This window comes from Lepus europaeus, chromosome 11, assembly GCF_033115175.1.
Source record: "Lepus europaeus isolate LE1 chromosome 11, mLepTim1.pri, whole genome shotgun sequence".
Taxonomy (NCBI): domain Eukaryota; kingdom Metazoa; phylum Chordata; class Mammalia; order Lagomorpha; family Leporidae; genus Lepus; species Lepus europaeus.
Window position 1 is genome coordinate 41,063,996 of NC_084837.1, and position 27,113 is coordinate 41,091,108.

At 47.8% G+C, this 27,113-nt stretch overlaps 1 protein-coding gene across 2 annotated transcripts in view; it reads right to left on the reverse strand.

Moving 5' to 3' along the window:
• Positions 1-10,264: 10,264 nt before the first annotated feature.
• NPAS3 (neuronal PAS domain protein 3) overlaps positions 10,265-27,113 on the reverse strand; it is a 913,697-nt gene continuing 896,848 nt past the window's right edge. For both annotated transcript variants that reach the window (XM_062205293.1, XM_062205292.1), the window contains exons 10-13: positions 19,822-19,969; positions 16,323-16,447; positions 14,042-14,731; positions 10,265-14,005 (exon numbers count right to left, since the gene is read on the reverse strand). In XM_062205293.1, the coding sequence (XP_062061277.1) occupies positions 13,305-14,005; positions 14,042-14,731; positions 16,323-16,447; positions 19,822-19,969 (1,664 nt within the window). In that variant the 3' untranslated portion in view covers positions 10,265-13,304. The remainder of the gene's footprint in view (positions 14,006-14,041; positions 14,732-16,322; positions 16,448-19,821; positions 19,970-27,113) is intronic.

The following is a 27,113-nucleotide window of genomic DNA, read 5'->3' on the forward strand; positions in this document are numbered from 1 at the left end:
AACAAAGAGAGATGCCTCCTCTGGGCATATGCAGCCCAGCCAATGTAGAAGGGCGACTTGGTGAGTGGAACATGCCTTTATGTGACATCCTGGACTCCAAGGGCCGGCGTTGTGGTGCAGCGGGTTAAGCTGCTGCCTGTCACATGGCACCACGTACCAGAGCGCTGTTTGAATCCTAGCTGCTCTGAGCCGATCCAGCTTCTTACTCACTGGGTAAAATGGCAGAAATTGGCTCAAATTCTTGTACCCCCGAATCCACATGGGAGATCCAGATGGAGTTCTAACCTCCTGGCTTCAGTTTGGGCCAGTCCTGGCTTTTGTAGCCATTGGGGGAATGAACCAGTGGATGGAAGATCTATTTCTGTCTTTTGTTCTCTGTCACTCTTCCTTTCAAATAAATTTTTTTCATTTTTATTTATTTTATTTTTTGACAGGCAGAGTGGACAGTGAGAGAGACAGAGAGAAAGGTCTTCCTTGTGCCATTGGTTCACCCTCCAATGGCCGCCGTGGCTGGCATGCTGCGACCGGCGCACCGTGCTGATCTGAAGGTAGGAGCCAGTGCTTCTCCTGGTCTCCCATGGAGTGCAGGGCTCAAGGACTTGGGCCATCCTCCACTGCACTCCCGGGCCATAGCAGAGAGCTGGCCTGGAAGAGGGGCAACTGGGACAGAATCCAGTGCCCCAACCGGGACTAGAACCCGGTGTGCCGGCACCGCAGGCAGAGGATTAGCCTATTGAGCCGCGGCGCCGGCCCCTTTCAAATAAATTTTAAAAAATTCTTGAATAAGGAACTCCTGTGGGGAGGATGTGGAGACAGGGCTTGGCTAACAGAATTTGGCCCGAGTTTCACAAACTTGTCACCTGGTCTTACACATGTCCCTGGGTGCAGCCTTTACTCCATATTGAAGGACTGGTGAGTGCTCTCCCTAGGATGTTGCCTATGTTGTATAGGAATCATTCTTCCTTAGCTTCCATGATTACATCTTTCTCATCTTTCAAGTCTCACTGTAAGCATCACCTTCTCCTGGGAGTTGTATCTGCTCTCATATCCTGAATTATTTGTCGTCACTGAGTGTACCCCTAAGACAGGGTATGTATGTCTGTCCCCTCACTTGTCATACTGTTACAATGATTAACTTTTGCGTTTGGCCCCCTTTCTATCCTGTGAACAACCAGGGGGCAGAGGGTATTACTTCCCTCGTCTTTACAGCCCTGGCCTGGCTGGAGCAAATCTCCCTGAATTCATTGCAAGCCACTTTCAGAGAGTCTCAGCAAAACTCCACATTCAAGGTTTAGAGTGGACGACTGGGCTTCTGTTGGTTATTTAAAAAAAATTGTTTAGTGATGCAAAAACCTTTTCAGGCTACTCCAGAAAGGGAGTGTTGTTTCTTATGTGCAGAGGCATGACAAGGAAGAGGGCCGTGCCTGTGGTAGGAAGGGAAAGCATCTGTGTTTCAAGAAGCATAACATGGGCCTGGAGGCAACACTGAAGAGGTGGCCGGATGCAGGAGGTGGCTCCACTGTGAACAGGGCAGATGAGCTGAGAACAAACTTGAATTAAGCCCAAGAGCAGAAAGGGGAGATTCTGTTTAAAACCCACGTTTGCAATTGACTGGATGTTTGACCTCTGGGCTAGTCATTAACCCCTGTGTCTTAGTTTCCGCATCTGTAAAGTGGAGATAATACTGTTTCCCAACTTCAAAGAATTATAGATTAATCAATGTCTGCAAGATGTCTCTAACTTGGGCAACTCTATGTAAATATCCAGAGCTGTGGAGAGGCAGGGAGTCAGGTGGGAAGACCAAAGAAAGAAATCTGAGTGTTCTTTTAATTTATTCAAAATGTTCAAAATGAGAAAGAATTGCCAATGTCCTCCTCCTAGAAAATGCTATTAAAGGAAATAACAGTTACATTTGTATGGGGGGGGGCAGGAAATGCCCTTTAAAAGATCGTACATCTTTTGTTTTCCCACGTGATTGCCATGTGGAGGTGTCTGGTGAGGCCAGTGAACCCCAGCCGGGTGGGGACCCAGGCCTCCTGGGTGGATCCAGGCTTCTGGCCAGTGCCTACTGCTGTTGCTGGCCCTGGAGCGGGTTGTTCACAGCTTGCATGGTCTCCTTGATTTCTTCCGCCTTTGTCCTCACTGCCCATCTGCCCTCTGCCACAGTGGAGTCCCCTGCCTGGCCATGGCCTGGAGGTGGGCATATCTGTCTGCCTCCCACTCCATTTCTCTCCTTTTTTTTTTTTTTTTTTTATTTTTGACAGGCAGAGTGGACAGTGAGAGAGAGAGACAGAGAGAAAGGTCTTCCTTTTGCCGTTGGTTCACCCTCCAATGGCCGCAGCGGTCGGCGCACCGCGCTGATCCGATGGCAGGAGCCAGGTGTTTATCCTGGTCTCCCATGGGGTGCAGGGCCCAAGGGCTTGGGCCATCCTCCACTGCACTCCCTGGCCACAGCAGAGAGCTGGCCTGGAAGAGGGGCAACCGGGACAGGAACAGTGCCCCGACCGGGACTAGAACCCGGTGTGCCGGCGCCGCTAGGCAGAGGATTAGCCTATTGAGCCGCGGCGCCGGCCCATTTCTCTCCTTTTAAGGAGTTTATGTTAAGACTGACTTTAAGGCAGGTGGCTTTAACACTCTGGCAACATTCCAGAAACTCCAAGATTTTAAAACAAGAACAGCAGAGGGGGCAGACAGTTTGCTGGATGCTATAGCACAGTGCAGTTGACACCTGCAGTGCCCTCACTGGGTGCTTGGGAAGTGGCGATGGGGCTCGTTGGGCTGGGTCCAGTTCCTGCACCAGTGCACCCTTGCCTCGCCTTACCTGCAGGGCTCAGTGCTATGCAGCAGCCCCACCTCCACGCACACACATTCAGACTCTCCAAAGATCCTCTGAGCTCAGACCCTGCATATCCAAGGGCTGTCCTTGGCAGCGAGCTATTACAAAGGGACGAGGCGGTTTTAGTTGCTTGGGATTGCTATCTCCTTTTGAGGACCTGCAATAGTCTCGCTGCTGGTCATTTTAACTCACTCTGCTTTGCCTGCATAGCTTGCCTAGTAGGAAGCAGAGCCCAGTGAGGAAGCTCTCTTGCACAAGGAGTGAGTGGTAAACCCCACTGCACTGCAAATTTAACCCAGTTGTACAATCTAATCTTATGAGGGTAATTTCTCTATGTTGCTTTGCTAGTCATTTATTTTTCTTTGGAATTGTGAGTTGGACAGGTTGTCTATGGAACAGCCCCTATGACCTTAAGTGATATTAAACCACTCAGTAAAGTAGCTCAGCTGAGGGTGCTTTTGTATTGTTATTTAGCTTGGAACTCTTAGCCTTCTGCTATAGTCTTAGCAGAGTGGCTTAGAGAACACCCAAGCATCCTAAGCCGCTCTCTGACTGATGTATATATAGACGTGGAGAAGGTTGTTTGTATGCCACCAGGTCCTGTACCTGCCTCTACTTAGCGCTTCCGTCTGCAGGCAGAATTGCGGAGTAGGGCTCAAGGTTGGGGTGCGTAGCTCCGGTGAACAGCAACACTGGCACAGCACTGTGTTGCTATGTCCTTCATTGGGAGACTTGCTCCGTTTTCTTTCTTCGTACTGCCTGAAATGGTATAAACCTTCTGTCTGTTTTGATCTTTCTGAATGAGATCTTTTCAAAGACCACTTCTTTGGGGGAGCCTGGAATAATTAATTATGTCCCCCCCCCCACCCCGTCTTTTCCAATGCATTTAATTTGAACTTTCTTAATGAAAACTCATTTCTCATAAACGCTGGGTTGGCCCGTTTTGTGCGTGCCTGCTTGCTCCTGCTTTGAGTGATGTGTAAATAAGAGGCAATCTGGTGATGAGTTTTGCTTGTGTGGTGCAGAAGGGTGGAGAGGGAGGAGGGCTTGATGAATAGAGGCAACCAGAAAACGTACTTGATAATAACACGGCCATGATTGATGTTGCAATTCCTGAAAAATTATCATTGTGATATAATTATTTGTTTATGAACTGTGCCCTGAGACTCCCAAGTTTGTGATTATTCATGGCACAGATAAAACTCTAAAGTCAATAATTCATCAAGGGTGGAATGGTTTTGTTTGGGGGCGGTGGGAGGGGTCACACGGATATTATATCCTGTTTCTGACACTTCCGCTATAAATCTGAGGGCTCCTTAGCACAAGGAAGAGCCACCTCCTTACCCTCTGCTCCCTTGTTCCCTTAAAGTAGTTTTAAAAGTTTTTGCATATCATTAGTTTTAAAAGCTGAAGCTAATTTGATTTTTCTAGAAAATTCTTTCAACATGGGAACATTATCTGGACCATTCCTTTTGGTGCATCCTATGGCTCTCACATAGGGAGAAGTGACCAGGAGAAGGAAAACCACAAAAGAGCAAGTCAATAGCTGGATGTTCAGGCCTTGACAGTTATTAATTCTTGGGGGGACACACTCAGTGAACAGACTTGGGTTAGTCTCTGAGTCTGATCCATATAATGGCATTCAGGGCACCTTGGTTTTACAAAATTGATGCATTTAGGCTTATAATTCTTCCTCGAATTCTGAGTGGATTTTACACATACACAAAAGGAGCCTTAGCGCCTGTCACCCCAATTCTGCACCCATGGAGTGGCTGGTATGGTAGTTTTTCTCTTTAGGTTTATTTTTTTTAAAGAGATTTATTTATTTGGAAAGTCAGAGTTACATAGAGGAGAAGAGAGAGAGAGAGAGAAGTCTGTAAGTCTTAACGTTTCCTTCTCATGGTGGGTTTTTCTCTGCCTCAGTTTACTTTTTCTTAAATCTGTTTTTTTTTTTAAGTGAGAAACTTGATCTGTTAAGAAGATTTAAAAAAAATAATTTGTGTGTGTGTGTGTGTGTGCGTGTGTGAGAGAGAGAGAGAGAGAGCGAGCGAGAGAGAGACGGAAGGGGAGAAATGTCTCACCCATGAATCACTCCACAAATGCCTGAAATGGTTGAGGTTGGGCTAGGGCCAAAGTCGGGATCTGAGAACACAACCCAGGTCTCCCCTGAACGTTCCAGGAACCCAACATCTGAGCCATCCCTATTGCGTCTAAGGATCTGCTAGCATGAAGCTAACGTCAGGCTCTGGAGCTGGGAACTGCACGCAGTTACCCTGATATGGGAAACGGGCCCTTCACTGCTAGGCTGAACCCTCACTTCGTGGAGAAGTTTTGACCTATTTTTTCCGCCTCAGTTTACTTTTGAGTGGTCCACTGGTAGTGTCTGCCATGGACGGGTTACGTGCTGTGTCCCAGGGCTCCCCAAATCCTGGGGCTGGGTCTCTGCTTCTAGCAGAGGGATTTGAGGCAGCCTCGGAGGGGATGGAAGTACAAAGACAAGGGGAATGCTTTAAGGGGGACAGGCTGTTCTCCACCTTCTGTGCCTAGTCAGTTGCCTTCCTTAGACTGCTTTTCCCCTGAGCACAGGCCAGCATTCTGGGAGGGCTATAGACATTGAAGAGCAATAGAGACCTACCTGGACAAGGGGTTGCAAAGAGACCTTGGTGTTCTGGGTGACTGGCGGCCTGAGAGGAGACGGTGATTTGATCTGGCTGCTAAGAAGTCTGTGCAGTCCTAGGCAGTTCTGAGTAAGAGCGCACACTACTGAGGAAGAGACGGGAGTTTCTGTACTCGTGGGCGTCAGATCCGAGCAGGAGCCGTGTCATTGGTGCAAGGTGCCGCATTTTTTTTTTTTTTTTAAACAGGCAGAGTGGACAGTGAGAGAGAGAGACAGAGAGAAAGGTCTTCCTTTGCCATTGGTTCACCCTCCAATGGCCGCCGTGGCCGGCGCAGCAAGGTGCCACATTTTACTACAGGCTGTTAAGAGTTGAATTGTGGGGGCCGGTGCTGTGGCACAGTGGGTTACTGCCCTGGCATGAAGTATGGGCATCCCATATGGGCGCTGGTTCTAGTCCCGGCTGCTCCTCTTCCAATCCAGCTCTCTGCTATGGTCTGAGAAACAGTACAAGATGGCCCAAGTGCTTGGGCCCTGCACCCGCGTGGGAGACCAGGAAGAGGCTCCTGGCTCCTGACTTCGGATCAGCGCAGCTCTGGCCATTGCGGCCAATTGGGGAGTGAACCCTTGGATGGAAGACGTCTCTCTCTCTCTGCCTCTCCTCTCTCTGTGTAACTCTGACTTTCAAATAAATAAATCTTTAAAAAAAAGTTGAATTGTGTCCCTCAAAATTGAAGTCCTCAGCCCTAGATCTTAGCCTGTGGCTTCACTTCCATTTCCTTGTCACAGCAGGGGTGTGGTAGGTGTAACTAGCTGAGTTGCTGTTGTACTCAGGGCTGGTCCTTGATCTAATGTGAAGGGGAAGAGAGAGAGGAGGGGAGGAGAGGAGAGGCAAGCGCCATGTGAAGACAAGGACACGCACAGAGGGAAGATGTATGTTGCCAGAGGCGGAGATGGGAGTGACACAGCCAGAGGCTGAGGAGTGTCCAACAATCTCTGTTTCAGACTCGCAGCCTGCAGAGAGAGAGCATGGAGAACATATTTCCAATGTTGTAAGCCACTCAGGTTGTGGTGATGAGGCTGCCCTAAGAAACAAACACAGGGGCCTTCACAGCTTCTCGGCACTGCCATGAGGGGGACTGGGATGGTGCGGCGTTCTGCCATGATGTCCTTAAAGGAATGCTTGAAAGAACAAGTGCAACTTTACCTAGAGATTTACTGAAGCTCTGACGTTCATCTTCATAGCTTTGAAGGCCACTCAGGTGGAACAGGGCGTAGGTTTGGTCCACGGAACTACAGAGCTTGGATTTCAGCTCAATGCCTTCTAAAAATGGTAACCAACCAGCAGGGGGCTAGAAAGACCCTCAGCACTGGACCTGTGCAGACGTGCCTTCTCTACAAGACAGTCCCTCGCAGTTGCTAGAATTCTCTCGGATGACTGTTGTGTTTAGATAAGCTCAGGGCTCCTCGGTGAGCGTACACTATTTAGTGTTGCTTTCTTTTGAAGCCAAGAGCCATTTACTTAGCTATTTATGGAATACAGAGTCATAGTTTACTGTATTTGTTACCAACTGCTTGGGTTCTTCCTTCTCCCTCCTCTCTCTCTTTGCACACCGAATCTCTTGCCGGATACAAGGTAGTTGGTATTGTGGGCACACATCCCAACCACCCCCTGACACTTCCGGATGTCCATGTGAGTGGCATAGAGCTGGCTTCCCCAAGAAGGCACTGCCTTATCCACTCTGATATTCTTTTCTTATATAAACTCAAGCTATCCTTTCAGACTACATGGACAACTCTGCCTCTGGATCAAGTCATGTTTCACTCTTTTGCATCTGCAGCAGATTTATTCAAGAAGCAGAGAGAGAGAGAGAGAGAGAGAGAGAGAGAGCGTGAGCGAGCTCCCATCCACTGATTTACTCACCAGATGCCTGCAACAGCTGGAGGTGGGCATGGGCCTGGAGGCGGGGCCAGGAACTAGGAGCTCCGTTCAGGCCTCTCATGTGGGTGGCAGAAACCCACTTACTTGGGCCTGCACCTGCTGCCTCCCGGAGTCTGCATTACTGGGAAGCAGAAGTCAAGAGCCAGATTGAGGGATCGAACCCAGGCACTCTGAGGTGGGACGCTGGCATCTCAATGAGTAGGCTGAATGCCCGCCCCTTTCTCGCCTCAGGCCTCTACTGAGCCACCACAGTTTGTAAATCATTGAGCTAGGCACCACGGGTTGGCATGAAGACCAACGTGCCATGATGCACGCCCGCAGGGAGCTGACCAATTCAGCTCCTCTCCCCTCCTTTATAAGGATTTCCTCAGGGAACCAAGAGCCTAAAATGCAGCTGAGGGTTTTCACCTACCTTAGTGTCCCGGGAGAGTGTCTTAGTCTGTCTGGTGTCATTAGCCTTTGGGAATTACGCTTCAGTGCAAAGTATGTTTTTTTTTGTTTGTTTGTTTATTTTTTTACTTTATGGTAACGATTGGCAAAGGTATTCTTCCTTCTCTTTCAAGCCTTTCACTCATTCTGCTTTTCAATCCTGAATAATAAAATCTTGGCTCCCAAAGACCATCGCTAGGGCTTGATAACCACACACATCATCTCTTAGCTTCAATGCAGTGCACAAGACAAGTGGATTTCAAATTGCTTTCAGCATTCTCAATGGAAGTAGAGTTTGTTAAGGAGGAGGGAAAGATAAGTAAGAACTAGCCTGTAAGTGTGAAAAAGATTCTTCTGCTCAGCGGAACGCATATCTTCCCTCATTGCCAAATAACCTAGTCTTGGTATCCCTGGGGGGCGGAGGGGAGGTAGAGGGAGCTGGCCACTGTCGCCTGTCCTGTCTGCCATCTCAGACTGCAGCCTTGACTTTGGACTTGCCGCCAGCCTAGCAAGGGAGAGGCCCTGTCCTGGGGTGGGTAGGGGGTCATCTCCAGGCCCTAGCTTGCTTGCCAGCACTGGGGCTGGGGAGATGGCACTACCAATGGGTCTTTCTGGCTGAGGGCTGTTCTTAATTCATTCGCGACCTGTTTCAACATGAATGGCTACACGTAAAGGACAGGGAAATTGTTGATGCTAAGGGAGGCCGGAGCGAGCTTGGTCAAGAATGTAGGATTTCTACCACTTGTATTGCAGAAGCCCCAAATACTCTGATGATTTCAATTCACTATCACCACATCCAGGGTCCCCATTTCAACCCTCCTAGCCACTGTCCCCAGGTCACAGGCATGAAGGAACATCCAGCAGCGCAAAGTGGTGCATCTGACTGCCCAGTGTCACCCAGACCCACGTCCATAGCATGGCACCTGTGCCTTGGTGGGACTGTGCCCACACCAAGCTCTAAAAGCTACCAAGTCAACTCCCTTGGTGTTTACTACACTGAGAGCCTTGGGTCAGCTGGCTTCCTCGCTCACTGCCAGCCCCCCAGGACTGAATTTCCAGCTGTACCAATGTCTGACCTCTCAGCCTGGCTGTTCTATACTCTCCTGACTCTCCAAAAGGCAGACATGCTTTAGGGAAGTAGTTGGGCAAGTGCAATTCTGCACGCTCAGTCCCTAGTTTAAGTACTTATTTCAAGGTCCAATACAGAGAAATCTAGGGCCTCATCACTCCAACAACTATACTTGCCTATCCACCAGTCTGAAACACCCTTCCGTTAAAAAAAAACAACAACAACAACAACAACACAGCTCTGGAAGTGGCCAATGTCACTGAAGACAAACTGGAGAGATGAAATTCTCTGTTACTGGTAGCTTTTGGACCCTAGTTTGTCAGCTCTGTTCCTTCATGACTCTTCATTTCTTTTTTCTAAAGGAGGGACTTGACAAGTAATCCATCTTGAAATAATAGCTGCCCCCCCACTCCTTTTTTTTTTTTTTTTCTTTTTGACAGGCAGAGTGGATAGTGAGAGAGAGACAGAGAGAAAGGTCTTCCTTTTTGCTGTTGGTTCACCCTCCAATGGCTGCTGCGGCGGGCGCATCTCGCTGATCCGAAGCCAGGAGCCAGGTGCTTCTCCTGGTCTCCCATGCGGGTGCAGGGCCCAAGCACTTGGGCCATCCTCCACTGCACTCCTGGGCCATAGCAGAGAGCTGGCCTGGAAGAGGGGCAACCGGGATAGAATCCAGCGCCCCAACCGGGACTAGAACCCGGCGTGCCGGCGCCACAAGGCAGAGGATTAGCCTGTTAAGCCACGGCGCCGGCCATCCCCACTCCTTTTTTTAAAGTTACCAGGTGACCTGCTTTCACCTGTGATACAACACAACCATGGCTTAACTTGTCTGGAGAAAGAAAACACATTTTTTTTAAGTATAGAGAAGATACAGCAATGGAACAGTTGGTTATACACCTCTACACTGTAATAGATGAAAATATCGAGTGCATTTTAAATGATTAATGTATGAAAACTCATCACTTGCTGTGCATTAATCAAGAGAAAATGCACACCTCCCATAGTGGTTAATGTCGCAGGTCCACTGTTCAGCTTTGATAATGTGCATAATAATGCTAAGTATGACAATGAGTTGGGGTAGCTGGACATTTAGGATGGTGGCAAGTTTGGTGTAGTATTTGGATTAGCATCTTACTCTGGGCCTTGTCAGCTTCATCAGTCCACAGCTATGCCTTTTTTTTTTTTTTTCAAAACTAGCAGAATAATGGATGCATTTTTTTTTTTACTTTTACTTTTTTTTTTTTTTTAAATAAAAATGACCAAGGTACCTGCTTAAACAAATACTACCAGCACTCATTAGTTTGGATGGTTTCATGTAAAAGAAATGATGCCAGATAGTAACAAATCCAAGAGAAGTTTATTATGAAAATGGCACCTGCAGATGAAAAAATTAAGTTACATAAAGACAACCATGTATGTGACATGTATGAGAATCTACAAAAGTATAAAAAGAACCCTGTTGTAAATGAAGTATGTACATTTCTGATTTGCAGCATTATCAATGGTCAATGAAAAAAAAATGTTTCAAAATAAGCCAGGCACTCAGGAAGTTAGGTCCGGTTAGCTTCACACAAAACAAATGTACCATAGCTGTCGCTTTGTAACGTTTTAATTAATTTTATATATATATATATTGTAGAGTTGGTAACACTGCTAAGATTTTTACGAACAGATATCCCTTTCCCCATTATTCAGCTACTTGGCACCAGTCTCCTCATAAAAGTTCTCATATATTTGTACAAGAAAAGTTAAAAACACAGACACAGTCTTCACAGGTAATGAAGTGTTTTTTTTTCATTTTGTCATTTTAAACACTATGGATTTAGACAGCAGCTGTGATTATCTGTTAGTTTAAATCACCAGAAATCATCTTGACACAACACAGAAACATTTATAAAAGAAAAAAAAAAAACCCAGCTGTCTAGCTGTTTTTTTTTTTTTTTGTAGCTGATAGGTGCATTCCTTTGATTGTTCAATAGCTAGAGCAGAGTTTCCAAAAATTAATCTTTAAATTTCTCGATTGGCCTTCTTCACCTTCCAACCCCACTTAAATCCTTCAAGTAAGTGTACTAGGAAAAGCTGTGGCATTTCACGTCTCGTTCTTAGGATTCGATCATGGTTTGGGCCCAACTCACAGAATCAAAAGTCCTGGAGGAATCCACTCAACACAGTGATATTCAAAGGACAGCCGAGTTACTATTATTAGCATTGCACGAATAAACAAATATATATATATATATATAACGATTCTATATTCCATTACCCCCTCCCGTTTTGTTTTTGTGTTTTCAGATGTTGGTTGACCTTTGAAATAATTTTCTGTCTCACTGGTAATTGCTTTATGTATTGCTCCATCAGCCAACCTGGAAGGGAACCAAAGAAAAGCACCCACTGCTTATAGGTAGAGCACAAGGGACTCTGGGAATGTGAACAGCTGAGGCTCTATGGCATTGATTAGGTAATACATCTGAGCATTTCTCTTCAGTGCTTTGTGTGGCACTCTGGAAGAGAGAGTCTACCCAGAATTCCATTGTGGGAAAAATGGCTCCATTCACCTTGAGCTAGTTAAGAGTCTTTTTATCTCTGAGAATGAAGAAGATTTTGGAGATGGGGAAAGGAAAGAAGAGGAGGGAGAGGGAGGGAGAGGAAGGTGAGGTAGGGACAATATACATCAGCGAAGCAACGGCAGGAACTTTAAAAAGGAGAACAGAAGGGTCACAGACAGTAGGAGCAGCATAGGGTGACGTTACAGAGGAAGGCCACCACACAAAAACCACTAACCCCCAAGAATCACTGATTCACTAGGACTGCAGGAATGGGACTGTTCCACTCCGGACTAGAGATAGAGCACAGAGAAGACAACGGACAAAACAACTACGTCAGCTTAGTATATACTGCATATAGCAACACACATTGAAACTGCAATGGGACTGACAGCCAAGGACACGTACACACCGTACACATTACAGTTCTCACATCTGTTATTAGATGCCTTAGCAAACAGCTGCCAAAAATGAAGTGGAAGAAGAATTTATACTTGACAGTCATTTGGAGTATTTGACACCACACTGATTTCTGGCAACAAAGACAAAATAGGATGTTTTTTTCCTTTTTTTTTCTTTTTTTTTCCTTTTTTTCTTTTTCTGTTTTTTTAATTTACTTAATGTGCAGCTTTCAGTTGCAGTTATCTGTCAGAAGCTTAGTAACCCATTCTTTAGTCTTAAAACTTTCTGGTTTCAACTGAGAAGGAAGAACCAAAGGGAAAGAAATTCCATAAATGCCATCCAATCAGTCCCCCAACATACAACCTTCCTTTTCGGTTTTTAGCAAGAAATGAAAAAAACCAAAACGTGGTACGTAGTTACGCACTTTCCCTTCTTATACTCAGAAGTGTTACTGAAGTTGCAGAGTTAGCCTCAGACTGAGTAAGAGAACAAGGAAAAAGCTCAACAAAAGGCAATATGTACCTAAAATCGCTCCTCAGATCAGTTTGAGTTTCCCCAAAAACCCCTTTAAAAAGGGCTTTCCTGATGCATGAAACTTCATGTGAGGCTATGTTTGTTAGTTGGGAGGTAAAACATTTTATGTCTTGCAGCAAATGTTAATGAGGGCTTTGTCTTAACTAACCAAGGAGACTGCAGCAACACTCACACCAGGACAGAACACATTTTTTTTTTTTCCTCCAAAACCCAGCACAGGAGCTGCATTTTGTATGAAGACATTACAGATTAATAAATGATAGCACCATGGTTTTAGAAATTAAGTTAATGTTTCAGTAATTAACATTTAGTCCAACTTGTTTTTTTTTTTTAAACATTCTAGTCACAGGCCAGAAATTAAGCTTAAGAACCCAAATTATTTTTTATGTGCAAGTAAGAAAAATCTTAAAATCTCAACCATAAAAAGAGAATTAAATTCTGCATAAAATTCTAAAATATTATTCCCCTATTTGGAAAGCAATCAGGAACAGAAACCAACACCCCAGCCCGTTTCCTTTGACTTCGTCAGACAGGGCACACGGTTTCTATGCTTGTCTCTTTCCATCTTGATCATATCAAGATCTTTCCGGAAGAAAGCCCAATGGTCGTCGCTCGAGGAATCTCTGGCCCACGAGAGTGAGTATTCTATGGCAGAGGCAAATACACACGAAAGACATCTTAATAAAGATGCAGAAGGGATAGAACACAACGGGACCCGACACACGTGGCGGAGGAAGAAGACAGAGCGGCAGGCAACCGGTGGTCGGAGCCTCGGAAGGCAAAAAAATAAACCTATCTTTACAGGAACGAAGGAGTCAAGGCAAAGAAAGCGGGGGTGGTCTGGGGGCCGTGGTGTCGCAGAAGACGCTGACCTGCTGGAATCCAAAGTGCTAAGAAGGAAGGGTGGAGAGGGAGGCGCCGAGGGGACCCCGCGCCGCTCAGTCCTCCTTGCGCTCCAGAGTCTGCGCCGCGTGGATGCCGTTGCTGTACACGGGGAAGGGCAGCGTGGAGAAGAGTCCCTCGGCCGTGGTGAACACGTTGCCGCCGGGCATCTGCGTGAGGCTGGCCGCGCCGCCCGCGCCGCCGAACGGTCCCGACATGTTGAGCCGGTGCACGTGGTGGTAGAGCATCTCCACGGGCGTCTTGGGGTCGAGGCCGAAGCCGGGGCTGTTAACGTCCACGAAGTTAACAGCGTGCGCATTGGGCAGCAGGTTGCCCTGCATGGCCAGGGTCACCTCGGCGGGCGCGTAGCGGATGGTGCCCGTGGTGTAGACCCTCTGCGCGGCCGTGCTGGTGGCGGCCAGGGTCCCGGTCACCCGGTGCACCAGCGGCAGCACCACGTTGCCCGCTTGCAACCTCTGCAGTGCCTCCAGGTCCCCAGTGTACAGCAAGGAGTTGGACGCGCTGGGGCCGCCGCCGCTGCCCCCGCTGCCGCCTCCGCCGCCGCCTCCCCCACCGCCACCACCCCCGCCGCCGGGGTGCTTGTCCCGCGGGGACGCCGAGAGCGGGGGCGACAGCGGATCGGAGGCGACCGGGGCCAAAGCCGCGGCGGCCGATGCGCCAAACTGAGTCTTGCGGGCGGCTGCGCCGTCGGCGTCTGGCGGGGTGAGGACCGAGTCGGGGATGGCCACGTGCAGCCCTCCGCCGCCGCCACCACCACCGCCACCACCGCCACTACCGCCACCGCCACTACCGCCGCCGCCACCCGGCGGGGACGGGAAGTGCTCAGAGCTGGGGGGCTTGGTCATGCTGTAGGGGGACTCGTTCCTGCAGATCTCCCGGTTGGGCGGGTAGTTCCAGATGCTGCTGTCGTTGTCGAAGTTGATGGGTTCCGAGATCTCCGTCTTGATCTTGAGCACCGAGGCACTGTGCGGCGAGGACAGCAGCCGCGGCGGCTCCACGAGGCCGGCGTCCAGGCCGCCAGGGCTCGACGCGCTGGACAGGCGCCGGCGGCTGGCGCTGCCGCCCTTCTGCCGTTTCCGCCTCTTCTTGCGCTTCTGGTGCTTGCTGGAGGCCTGCGCGCCCGCCTCGCCCGCGCTGTCCGAGTCCTTGGCGCTGTCCGACGTGAGCGACTCGCAGTTCTGCAGCCGCAGGTCCGACTCGCTCTCCACGTAGCGCTCCACCTTGATGTGCATGGGTCCCAGTGCGCCGAAACCGTCCTCGGCCGCCTTGGGGTTCTCAAAATCCGAGTGCTCGAAGCTGTCGTCGCTGTCGCGGCTGTCGGGGTTGCTGGAGCTGTGGCCGTCGTCGTTGCAATTCATGTCGTTGTCGCACGCGTTGCCGGACTTCTTCCGGTCGGGCTCCGGGTCTTCGCTGTTCTCCGACTGGTTGCCCTTCTCGTCCGACTTGGAGTTCTCGTTGTCCTCTGCGAGGGGGCCCGCGACCCACGTGGCGGGAGCGAGGGGGGGGTGCGACAGAGAGAGAGAGAGAGAGAGGGAAGAGGCAGTTAGCAGGGCGGGGCAGAGCCGGGAGGGAGCGGACACGGGGGTCTTGTCCACCACCTTCTGGGGCTTTCTCTCTAGCGGGGGCCTTGGGTTCGCTGGACGTTTTCAGTTAGGCGTGGATCAGGGGATCCGGGCCACCTGTTAACAAACGCAGACTCTCTGTACCCCGGACTTCCTGCATCAGCTTTTGCATTTGCAGCAGATCGCTAGGTGGTTCTTGGCCACAGGAAACTTCGAGAAGAGTTACCCAGGGGGCTGCAGGAAGTGAGGGGGTAGTCAGCAAAGGGCCGGGATGCGAGGTGGCTTTCCATAGTCCTGCCCCTGTTGCTGGTGAATATTTATTCCTATTGCAAACCACTCTCCGAGTTGCTATGAAGCTTTTTCAGCATAGCACTTGAGACTCACCACACATCTTTTATTTCCTTCTCTTTTCCTCTGCTAGAATAGAAGCCCCAGTGGGAGTATGGGGGGGATTTTGTCTGTTTCTCTGAGTACTGTATCCTCTATAAGGTGCAGAGAATAGAACCTCTACCATAGCAAGTAACTGTCAAGTGAATACTATGTGGGCGACAGGAAAACAACCAAGAGCCTGGGCACATGCGGTTGCCTTCTTCCACCTCCCTGACGGCTGGGATGGTTGCATGGGAACCCTAGCCAGCTGCTGCATTTCTAGGGGAATAGATTTTCCTAGTAACACAACCTTGGAAGATTGAGGGGGTGCGCCCTGACGCTTCTGGCTGGCAGGCTGGAACTACTCATCTTCCTCTCCCCTTCGGTAGCATTGGGGGGGGGGGGCAAAGGATGTAAGATGTTTTGATAGCTGTACAGTTCTGTAAAGTTGTGTGTTCCTAATCTCTGTGTGTCCCAGAGGGAAGTTGGGGAGTGGAGGAAAAGTAAATTTGTATATTAACTTTCCTGTGCGCCAAGGAACTACTTAGGAAGTCTGCTTCGCAAAAGAACTAGGAATGGGAAGTGTGGATTTGTGCTGCTTATATTCAGAAGTAACGGTCCAGCACACTGAAAGAGGTTATTTACTGATGCCATGGAGCATCCGACTGTAGAGGTCAATCCCAGCTTGGTGAGGACGTGATCATGGGAGACTCAGAGTCTCAGGCTGTCCTGGAGAGTGCTGCACCTGGTACCTGCATCTAGTGACAAGGCCACAGCTAGCTATGGGCTTAGGGCAGGGTTCCTTCTGTGTGGCTGGAGAGGGTGGAGGGGGAGGTCTGACATTGACTGCTAAACTAATCTCTGTGTGTATCTGTGTGAGAGTGTGTGTGATGCACTGTGCCTCCACAAGCAAGCATGTATGAATACATCATCTTACGTGTTGTTATACACACGTGTGTAGTGGTATAGAAGTAATGACACTTGCGTGTGGAGAGAGACGAGCCTCAGTAATAACTTGGTCTGGAATGTCTCTCTCTCACACTTGACCGTGGCCCCTTGGTCGCTGCCACCCCTGACATTTGGAAAGGCAAGCCAGTCCTGCAGAACATGGAGAAGTAATACCTGTAATACCTGAGGTGTCTTTAGAGTCTGATTCAGAGTCCGAGGTCTCCGAGGACTCCGATGTCTTCTCCGGCAGGTGGGGGAGCTGTGCTATGTCCATGGGGGTGTCCTTGTACTCAGGATTGCTGTGGGGGAAGGGAGGCAGTCATCAGGCGGGCAGGTGTCCATTCTGCACAGTGCGCTAGAGACCGGCTTCTCCCCTACTCCTGGCCCCACGCTTCTGGAGTTGAGGTTAGCAGACTAAATGTGAGAACACTCCTTAGTTCTTCAGAGCACTTTGACACATGCTTGGATTCTGTGTGTTGTGTGTGTGTGTGTGCCAGGGTACAGGTACACCATAGTACAATGATTGAATACCCAAATGTGCATGAAAGCCACTAAAAGGCTTTTAAATAATCAGGTACCACTGGGGGCCAGGAACTCTGCTGCTTGACATTCCTCCCAGTGTGCTACCTGGGGGAAGGGGGATGACAAGCACTCTCCACAGCTCATTCCCATACCCCCTTGCTGGGCCCTGTCTTCTCTTGGGCTCCCAATGAGTCCACTGCCTCGGAACCCTTGTCTTGGTCACTGGATGTAGCTTCTCAGCTGTTCGGATGGTTCCAAAGCTAGGGGGTGGGGGCAGAGCCCTCTGTGCCTAACGATCTGACAGATGCACAGGTGCACCTTGGGATGCATGGATTCTGGCTACTGAACTGTCAACACACCCATTACAATCACATTTTCATCTGTTCATGTGGTGTACACCTGTGGCTTGTTAGCTGGAACTCTGATTGCAGTGGGGGAGAGTCCCAGTGTGAAAGAGAACGGATCTAACCCCGTTGGCACAAATGTGCTTAATGTTGTATTTTTAATTGAGAAGCAAGTCACTTCTGGAACAGAGGGCACGTTCGGTCAGTCTGAGCTGGAAATGCCATTCCAAGGCTTGCCTGATGGGTGCCAAGCAGAGGTGCTGAAAGTGGGAAGTGTTGCTCGTACTAGGCGTGACGGCTAGCCACACACACACAACAGATGATCACGGACTCATTAGCCAACCCCTAGTGAAATGCCTATATTGAAGAGTCACTGTTTCAGTAACTACTTAAAACTGCAAGTGTCCCTGGGAGGGTTAATTCACTAAGATGAATTATCAAGCATTTCCGCCTTAGTGAGAATTAGCTTCCGCAGCAAAGCTTTCTCTAGATAATCAGATAAGACTAATGGGGAGAAGATGGACTTAGCACTTTGCGGTCTCTGAATACTTGAAGAGTCTATAATTCTCTTAAGCCATGGGAAGAAGACCGGAAGAGTAGAAATTTCAGAACAAGGAAGGTAAAGGCTGAATGGGGGCTGGAAGTGAGGAATTCTGGGAAGGAAGAAGTATTGCTCAAGGAAGAACAGACAGGAAGGAGGCAAAGAGAATCAAACTAGAGTAGTTGCAACTGTGCCAAGGCCACCTGCTTTTTGTATTAGCTCTCTAGTCTACAGCAGTGACGCCGGCATGTGGTCAGCCTGCTGGAGTTTCCTCCACTAACGCCCATCCACAGGAGTTCCCTTTGGTCCAGCTATCAAGGGGATTCTCAGGTCACTTGTCCTCCAACTTAGAGTCTTTTGTCATTGACCTTAGGGTGGTGGGCCTTTGGGTCAACTGAAACCGGCCTGACACATCTGAGATTTGAGTTCTTGGGCCTGGACACTAGTCTTGAATACCCAAACTACTTTCTTCTTGTCCATATGGAATGTAATGGAACAGAATCACCAACACTCATAAGCCTGTACCATTCAATCCCAGGCTCAGTGATCAATGGTTGGTCAACAGTTGCATAGATTGATTTGTCCTTGGACCTTCTTCCTCCCTCCACTGGGGATGGAGTAGGGACTTATGGGGAGGATGACGGTAAGGAGGCAGTAAGATATCTCCAGATAGTAAGAACTCTTACAAAAGAGGAGTAGCAACCCTATAGATGACTTCAGTACCCTCCATTATGTTAGTATGGGAGACTCATAGCCTATAGTGTTCCTGTTACCAGTGTTGAATTCTTAATGGTACAGAGTCTCTTTGGCACAATACCACTTTTTCCTAACAGAAGAATGTCAATGCCAAAATATCTCATTCTATTTTTCTGTTTGCCATATGAGCTTTATAACCTGCACCAGAAAACTCTATGTAAAAGGATTTCTTGATGTTGGGATCCTTGTTGAAGATGGCTCCAATACAGGGGATAGTTTGCAGGAAAATTGAGCCTTGGTGAAAGCTACATTAAATACACATACTTTTACCTTTAGTGAGAATTAATGTAGAGCAGAAGAGGTCAGAAAAGGAAAAAGAAAGGAGATAAATGAAGACTCTTTTAAGTGGTATACATTAAGGCCCTCTCTAGAGCGATAATCATTAGTGTCTGATTGATATGCTGTTGGTAGCAAGCCCATTTGTGCCTTTGAGCCATCACCAAAGTATGTGAAACACTGAAGGGCCGGTGCTGATGAGCCATGGTTGTTAGCATCTCAGCCCCATTGGGCTGTCTCAAAGAAAAATAAGATCCAGATCCTCCCTGTCTGAATTATCAGCCAAAGCACACCAACTTCCATTCATGAGTTTTCCTACCATATGAGCTCTCCAGGGTGGCACTGGGCCCACAGAAGCCAAAGACTAGAGAGATGGTGGTGGAGGGAAGCCAGGCCAAGTGCTGTGACGGCTTCGTGACAGGACTGACAGAGGACTCCCCAGAAAGCTGGCCCCCCAGCTCAGGCCATGTGGTCTGTTGGTCTCGATTACAGTTCCGCTGCTTCATATGCAAAGATAGAAAGTTGATGGGGAAAGAAAAAAAGATATCTCATTCCAGAATTTAAGAAATCATTGAACTTGGAGTTGTTCATGGGATATAAACCTGAGGCCAGATTTTAAGAGATGTCAAACTGGCCTGAGATCCTGGAACAGTGGACAAGAGAACACTGCCTTTACGTTGCTAAGGAGATTCGCGTGGTTTCTGGCGAAGCCACTCATACCACTGGCCCACCCTTTAATACTTAGGGGATGAAACCCTAGGCAATAAGCCGAGGGTGTCAAATGGATGAAAGAGAAGAAGAAAACGAACCCCTGCTATTTTCTCCCAACCCCCCTTAGCTCAGGGACTGGAGAGGGTGAGTGTGCATGTGCGGGTGGTGAGGATAAGGAAGTTATTTGTTTAAGAAACTGCTTGCACTGCAGGCAAAAGTCTGTATTCTTTATGTGGCCTGAGTGTTCATGGGGAAACCAAAGCAACTTTTGAAGAGCTGCCCACATGTTGAGAGTCCAAGAATTACTGAAAATCTTGCAACTCTTCCGTGTAGGTCTCTTGCAACATAGCTAGATCTTCTCACATTTCTTTGAATCTCATGGCTGAAAGAGCAGCACTGCCATGAAATTCCACACTAGGTGCTGTCAACAGGTAACACTCACATGTCAGCTATTAACTGGAGCACTGCAAAGTTGGTCACTGAGACAGAAACTTTGAAAAAAAAAAAAGAATTAGAAATATACCTAAGAAGGTAATTCACCCAGATGATATTCTTTTCATTTGCATTCTTGGCATTGATGGCTATGGTGGCACTAGACTGTATCCAAATATATCCTCCATTCTTCTGCATCCAACGATAATACTTCGTCACACACTGACCCTTGTTCAGCACTAGGAAAAAAGCAAAAACACAACAGAAGGCATTGCATTAAGACTAGGGTGAGATGATTTTCATCGTTGCAAAATCCTCAATCCTAGAAACAGGAGGTCCTGCACCAAGTCTTGGGTAGCCCCTGTATGCTTTGTAGAAGCACATATTGTATGCACAAGGCCATTAAGAGGACAAATAGGAAATCAGCAATTCAGTGGAGCGGCAGCCCTGGAGTGGGGGGGATTCAGGCATTTGTAGCGAGACTTTATTCCGTTTTGGGCAGCCATGGCGTGAAAGGAAGACTAAAAGGACTACAAATCTTTTTGGCTCACAGAACACCTAATGTGGTGTGGATATTGTCACTGGGTTTGACGTCAGCTGGGAAGAAGGGCAAATGTGCATGCGATTTACTCCTAGCTTCGAGGTAGACCTCTTGGAAATTCTGGATATTTGAATGGTTCAGAGGATGTCTTAGCCTGCTGTCTTTGATCATTGCGAGCAATATTGGCCAGCGTCTGTACACAGTGGTCCCTTTTGATCTTGTCTAACGGAATATATAGTCCTTGGATGAACTACATTTACATTGGTCAGTTGAGGGGTGGGGAGGAATTCTGGTGAGACTTTGTTGCACATTGCAACAGAATAAGTTCCCCAGTTGAGTCAGAAAAACACTGGCCTAAGGGAGGCACAGAATTGACTTGGCGAGAGCCAGACAGAGTGACAGCTCCACACGGACTCTGAAATATGGCCCCAAATGAAGGAACAAGTAAAAACAATCAGTAATGGGGATCGGTGCCATTAAATACCCACTGAAAGAGAGCTTTAAAATGCAGATGTTAAAAATGATACTTTAACCAAAATCTTGCCAAGTTGAAATTGATTTGATTTGTATCTGGATCCTCGTAAGCTAGTAAAAGGGGGAAAGTGCAGTAAATCATCCCCTGAAATAAAGTGCTATGGACGGCAAGGGTTCATAAGGATGCCGGAAATGTGCAAAAGCTGCCGCTCGGCGCCCCCTCCCCAAAGCGCACCAGCTGGCCGGCCACTAGAGGGCAGTGTGCACTCGTCTACCTCTCCCACTTTTGGCATGTCCTTGTCTCCGTCTGCTAAAATGAAAAACCTCTAACTGCTGTAATAAATTTGGCTAAATTAGCTGCTAAATGGTTATCTCAAGTAATATGTATTTGCATTAATCATCTTGCTCTAAACCAGAACAAGCCAGAGTCCTAAAGACGTAGTAAATTCATATTGTCCATTTAATTACGGCTAATAAGTGCTTCATATACAATAGTTTCATGAAGTACATTTTGATTTTTTTTTGGGGGGGGGTGTGGACGGGTAGAGGGAAGTCACTTTGGAAAAAAGCCTTGTTGAAGGCTGCTGCGGCTTTCCCATCACATCCCGAGCTTCTCTTCCCGGTTCTGAAAGTGATCAAATATCAACCCTCCATATATTATCTCCATAAACATATAAACTTGGAGGTTTTTCTCCCAGGCTCTCTTTCTTCTCACAATATGCCAAATGGCTGGTTGTAAAATTTAATACTTACATCTTCACCATTCCTTGGGAGAGCCTCACTCTGATGAGTGTCTCAAAGTGTGGCAAGTTCCAGACTGAGATAACTCAACAGTTGAGGGTATTTTAAGGGCCCAGTCTGCACCCTTCTGACCGTGGCCAGGCTCCACAGGTAGCATAACACTCTGCTTTTGTAGGCAATCGTACGTCCTGCCATTCCGCACGCGTGGCTTCCTGGGTTACAAACCGAGTGGTGAAGCTGAAAGCAGTAAAATACTGACTCTGCCATACAGCTCTTCCGTCAAACCACTGTTGCGTGCAACAAGATGTGCTTTTATTCAAATCTGCTCGACCTGCTTAACTACGAGCAGGGAACGAACGACGGGTTATGTAATCCTGCCCGCCGTTTTCACTGGGAAAACTTTCAGGAGTGGTCAGTGGTCTGTGTGTCCATCTGCTTTGTACCTCGGATAAGGAATCGTTGCAGATGCTGCCAGTATTTTTTAACACAAGCAAAGAAAGCGGAGAAGCCTCTTTTTAGGATGGTGGAAAGAAAACCTCGAGATGGCAGAACCAGATCAGCCCAGCCTGCCTGGGGACTCCGGACTGAACTTGACCAAAGCAGGCAAAACCAAAGCAGAATACCTCCAAGCAAACAAACCAACCCACAAATTCTCAGAACACAGGGTATACGAAGGGGCAGAGGGATAAAGGAATCCTAAGATAGAATTTGCAGAATCAACAAAAAGATCAGCCCACTCCCTTCCTAGTAACTTTTTACTGAAAAGCTGAGTGCTACTTCTCAACTAGATACCTAGCCAAACCTCCGCCTCCCTGGCGGTCTCCTGCTTGGTACCGGGGAGTGGCTGAGAGACTTATTTGCTGAAGGCCTGACAGGGTATCATTGTTTTTGAGTTAGGACAAGAGGATTCTGGGTCTGTTTAAATCTCTGTTTGCTGAGAAGATAACTAGGAGTTGATTAGGGCCGGGGAATGCATGAACACTGCGTTCTTGATCACCCAGGCCAGGGGCCATCCAACAGAGACAGGAGACCTAAACGTGAGAAAGGACAGGTGAATTTCCATGACAGAAGTTAGCTACAATGCCCCTGAAGAAGGGCCCCCTTGAGGGATTCCTTGGGGACACAGCTGTTGGGCTTAACTTAGCATGGTGACAACCACAAAGCAGGCTGGGCAGGCCACTGGGGTGAGCTGGTGACCACGATTAGGAGTGGAGCCGTGGTCAGGCTCAGGGCCAGTCTGACCAACAATTCTTAATGGGGAAACCTACCGTAGTCTTCCATCCTGATTCTCTGCTGGGGCCAAGTTCTTCCTGGATGATACCCTGCCTCAGGGGGCACTAGCTAACTACAGAGAGGCCGTCGATTTTAGTCCCAGGCCGTGGAAGCAGCACATGGTGACCAACCACTGCCCAAGCTGCTTTCCTTTTTCAGGAGGTCCCAGCGAAGAAGCCCCAGTGGAATTTTGCTCTTTAAAAAGGAACATGGAATCGTTTTTGTTTGGGGCTCTGCAATACAAATTTATGGCTTTGCTATGAAGTGTCTTACTTTCCAAAAAAAAAAAAAAAAAAAAAAAGGCACACTGGCTTGCCAGTGGGATCATTCCAGCCGCTGGAGGCAGGGTCTGACAGCTTTTCCTGCACTTACGTGGTCCTAATCAGCTCCCAAGGAGAAGCAACCTTGGAGCCAGTTTGGAAGAGATTTTTAGCATGCACTATACTAGCTAACTGGCAAACCACATGCAAAAACGTCACTGTTTTTCCTCGAATCCAGTAGCTGTTGCTTTCGGTGTGGATCATGGGGAGAAATGGGAGACTATCAGAGTTAGTCTGTTCCAGGACAGCTAATTGCTCCTTGCCAAAGAGAGACACCCTTCAAACCAGCACGCCCAGGAGTAAATTCTTTACCATGGGTGCAAAGTCGAAAGGGAAGGAAGCAAAGGACATATGGCCGTGGACTAGATTTTTAATATCCTGTCCGGAAGCCTGTGGACTTCTAACACACGACTTGGCATCTTTGGTTTGTTCAAAATTCACTTTCCCGCTGGTCCAAAATGTGGGGGTTGGGTACCCTGTGAGTCCCTCCCTGAATCCACAGGTCTGTGTCACACCATCCCTAGAATCGGGTTTTTCCAGCTGCGCTTGGGAGACTGAGTTTCCGTTTGAGGCTTTCAAAACTTGGACATGGCCTCTCTTTCGATTGTACAAGGAAAACACAGAGCTATGCACTCTCATAGCTTCACTTACAGTCTCACCTGGCTACAGATCGACTTGTGCATGCCCCTGCCACCCACAGGAGCTTGCTCCTTCGCACCCTGAGGTCGAAGGCAGCACCGGGTACCAATGCTCTTGGCTGCTACTGCCCTAGGAAATCCGAGACGCTGTCCTCAGCACCACCATACCCTCCACGCCCAAAGCGTGTCAGTCAGAAACTGCGCTCTAACCAGGGGTGGCCTCGCACATCGGGGGGAGGGGGACCCGGGGGGGACCCGGCAGAGACAGACGGAGAGATCTGAAGCCTCCTGGTCGAACTGTCCTGGCTCTGCGCCTCTGACAATTAGAGAACCATGAGCAAATGTCTCTGGACAGTGGAGTCAAAAGAGCACCCCTACCCCCGAACTGTGACGTAAGCTGGCAAATACAGGTCCATCCAAAGCAAGCTACCGAGTGCTTAGTTTTAGAGTATGTAACCTTTTCCATCAAATGCACCTTTCCCCCCAAAAGAGGGGATGCTAAGTTTTATTGAATATCTTTTTAAATTGTCACCTCTTCTTGTGGTTGGAGCTTACATGTTTGCATAGAGGAAGCATCCTGTTTGGGGGGGGGGGGACGGTGGCTGTAGCCCCCAGATCTGCTGAAGCTCGCATCCATGGCCCCACACACAGGAACCAACAGAGAGAGTTCAGTTTTCCTTGGGAAAACTTTGTCCACAGACACAGAGCCTTGCCTGAAAGGACATAAAGGAAGCCAGTGTCTGGGGCAAGAACGTTAATTCTGTTAGTAAATCGAAACACATCAGTCCACGTTTGCCCTCAGGGATGTGGGAGGAGATATGCTCTCTTCCTGTGGGACTGTCTTGCAAAAGCCAAGCCAAAGATTCTAAATAGTGAGCGAGTTGTGTCTCAGAAAGAAGGAAGCAGCCCGAACGCAGTTTCAAGAGGAGATGCAGAACTCATCTCAAAACCAGCCTTTTAGCAAAAGTGTTCCACAAAAGGACATTTTAGCGGTTTGCATATGCATTAAAAAGCTGCAATACGTGGTGCCTTCAGGTAAGTATAGAATAAATAGGAAATGGTGAGGTCATCGGCAGAGTCCACACTTGACATTCACACAGCTGAACAAAGAGCTTCATTGTCATCATGGCGACAGGAGGACCCATCTGCAGGGCCCTGCACCCCCTGCTGGAGGTACCTTCCTCAATGGCTGTGGAGAACAGGGAGCAGGTGCCTTCTGCAGGAGACGCAAAAATTATTTTTGTATTCACTAAAGTGTGTGTGTGTGTGTGTGTGTGAATAAGGGGGGTGTGCTCGAATCACACTTCCTACTTAATACCACAGTTGGGTGCTTGGCTGTAGCCACTAGTTCTCTTTCTACATTCACAAAACTGGCAGATGAAACATGAAAAAGAATACTGACTCTTTAATCTCGGCTTCTCCACCTAAGGCCCAAGGCAGGCTGACAGGGAACTTCATTCTGGAAACAGGGTCTTTTTTTTTTTCCCTTTAAATTCTGGATTACTTTTTCTTCTGCTTTTGAAAACTGTAGGCTACAGGGGGAATGATCCTGACCTAGACTTACAACAAGAACAAGTTTCTTTATCTAAAAAGTTATAGTCCTTGATGCTTACAGGAAGGTCATTTTCAAAACCCACAGGAGAAACAGCATTATAGCCAGAAACTGCAGTAAGTGCTTTGTTTACTTGCAACAGAGACAGCTTTTCATTTAGCACTGCTCCTAGGATCAGCCAACACTTTGAGGCTGGGCGAATGTTCCTAATAGATTTTGCAATTAGTGAGCTAGATGTCTTAAAGAGCAGGCATCCACAAATTGGTTTTTAGTTTATTTATTTACTTATTTTTTTCTAAATCTATGCACTGAGCAATATTAGGAAAAGTCAGCTGATACTTGAAACTTAATGTGACTTCCGTGCTTAAGGATAGGAGACCTGTGATTGACTGGGCATCATCTATGGATTTTTACCCCCAATACGCTAATGACCGGCCTTGCTTGAATTGCTATCTCTGATTTACAACCTCAGAAGAGGTTTTTTTTTTTCCTATACCACTTGCCAATTGATAGATTTTTATTAACTGTTAATATTGAATCATGCAGAAAACTTTTCATTGATTTAGAACATGTCAATTTCCCTTTTCTCCCTGACAATGAATGGAAATGATGAAGGCTCAGGCTCTTAAACACTGATGGTGCCTGTCCCCCACCTCAGCAAAGCTCAGAGTAATTGTTGGCACCAGTGGCACCCAGATCTGATTGTTTCAAGCTGTCTTCATTCAAACCAGTACATTTCCGAACTACCCATTGTCCTTTTCACCTGAGCAGAGTTAAGGACAGTCTAAGTTTTAGCCCCCATGCTTTCTTTTTTTGTGGTCACTTGCTCTATTAAGGAGAAACAATAAACTCTCCCCCTTGGAATGAAGAAAGATTTATGGCTGGCCAGTAACAGAGACATGGTGGATTTGGTCAATCATGCAGTAAGATTTGTTTTGAGTGTCTACTCTGTGCCAGACACTGGGGGATACCATGGAAAGCACAGTGGACCACAGGCCTGCCCCTACCCCCTACAGTAGTCGCAGTCACGATGATCACATTCCCCTCGCCAGAGATTCATTTAGGTTTGGAACAGGATGCAAACACTCAGTGATGAAACTCAAGGGCAAGTGTCTGCTGTGGGCATTGTTGAAAATGTCTGCCTTCTAAGAATAGGGGCTCAGCCCTACTTCTTCTGTAAGGGAAACAGGTGCTTCTCAATAATTTTCTCTAAATCCTTTTCTCACAGTGATGACTCCATGGGAAGTGGCAGGTGGGTGCAGGAGAGCCCAGGGAGTCAACCCTGATAGGGTGAATTCTTCCCTTTAACAATGACAAGCAACAGAGTCAGGGATCTTTTACACTGATTGGGATGTGGGGAGTGAGAAAAAAAGGACAAAAGGGATACAGTGGACCTTAGACACCGGCTTCCTCAATGCCTCTGGTGGACCTTGTGTTTGTAGATGCAGTAATTTTGTTGAGTTCATTAGACATCTTTAAAAAGAAACCTGTAAGTGGAAAGGCAGAGGAATACAAAAAGTAGAGCTGGGAAATCAGAGACATTCTGTTTCTTGGCTGTCCGGCAGATTTTTAGAAATTGAAGCTCTTTGTTGTGTAAACATAGATTCTCCGATGTGGTGGTCATTGCTGACTGGCCACTGGACAACTGTTGTGCTCCTCCCTTCTGACAATAAAAGTCTGACTTTGAGTTTTACATTTGATGCTTTCCTTTCAAGCCCCAGAGGGAGAAAGCTGGATTGTTTAACCTGGTAATTCCATCCCCTTGCTAGTGTGTGTAGCTTTGGTTTGGGCATTCGATGAGACACTGGGCAGTGAGACTTAAGGGGCTTCTCTCTACTGGGGTGA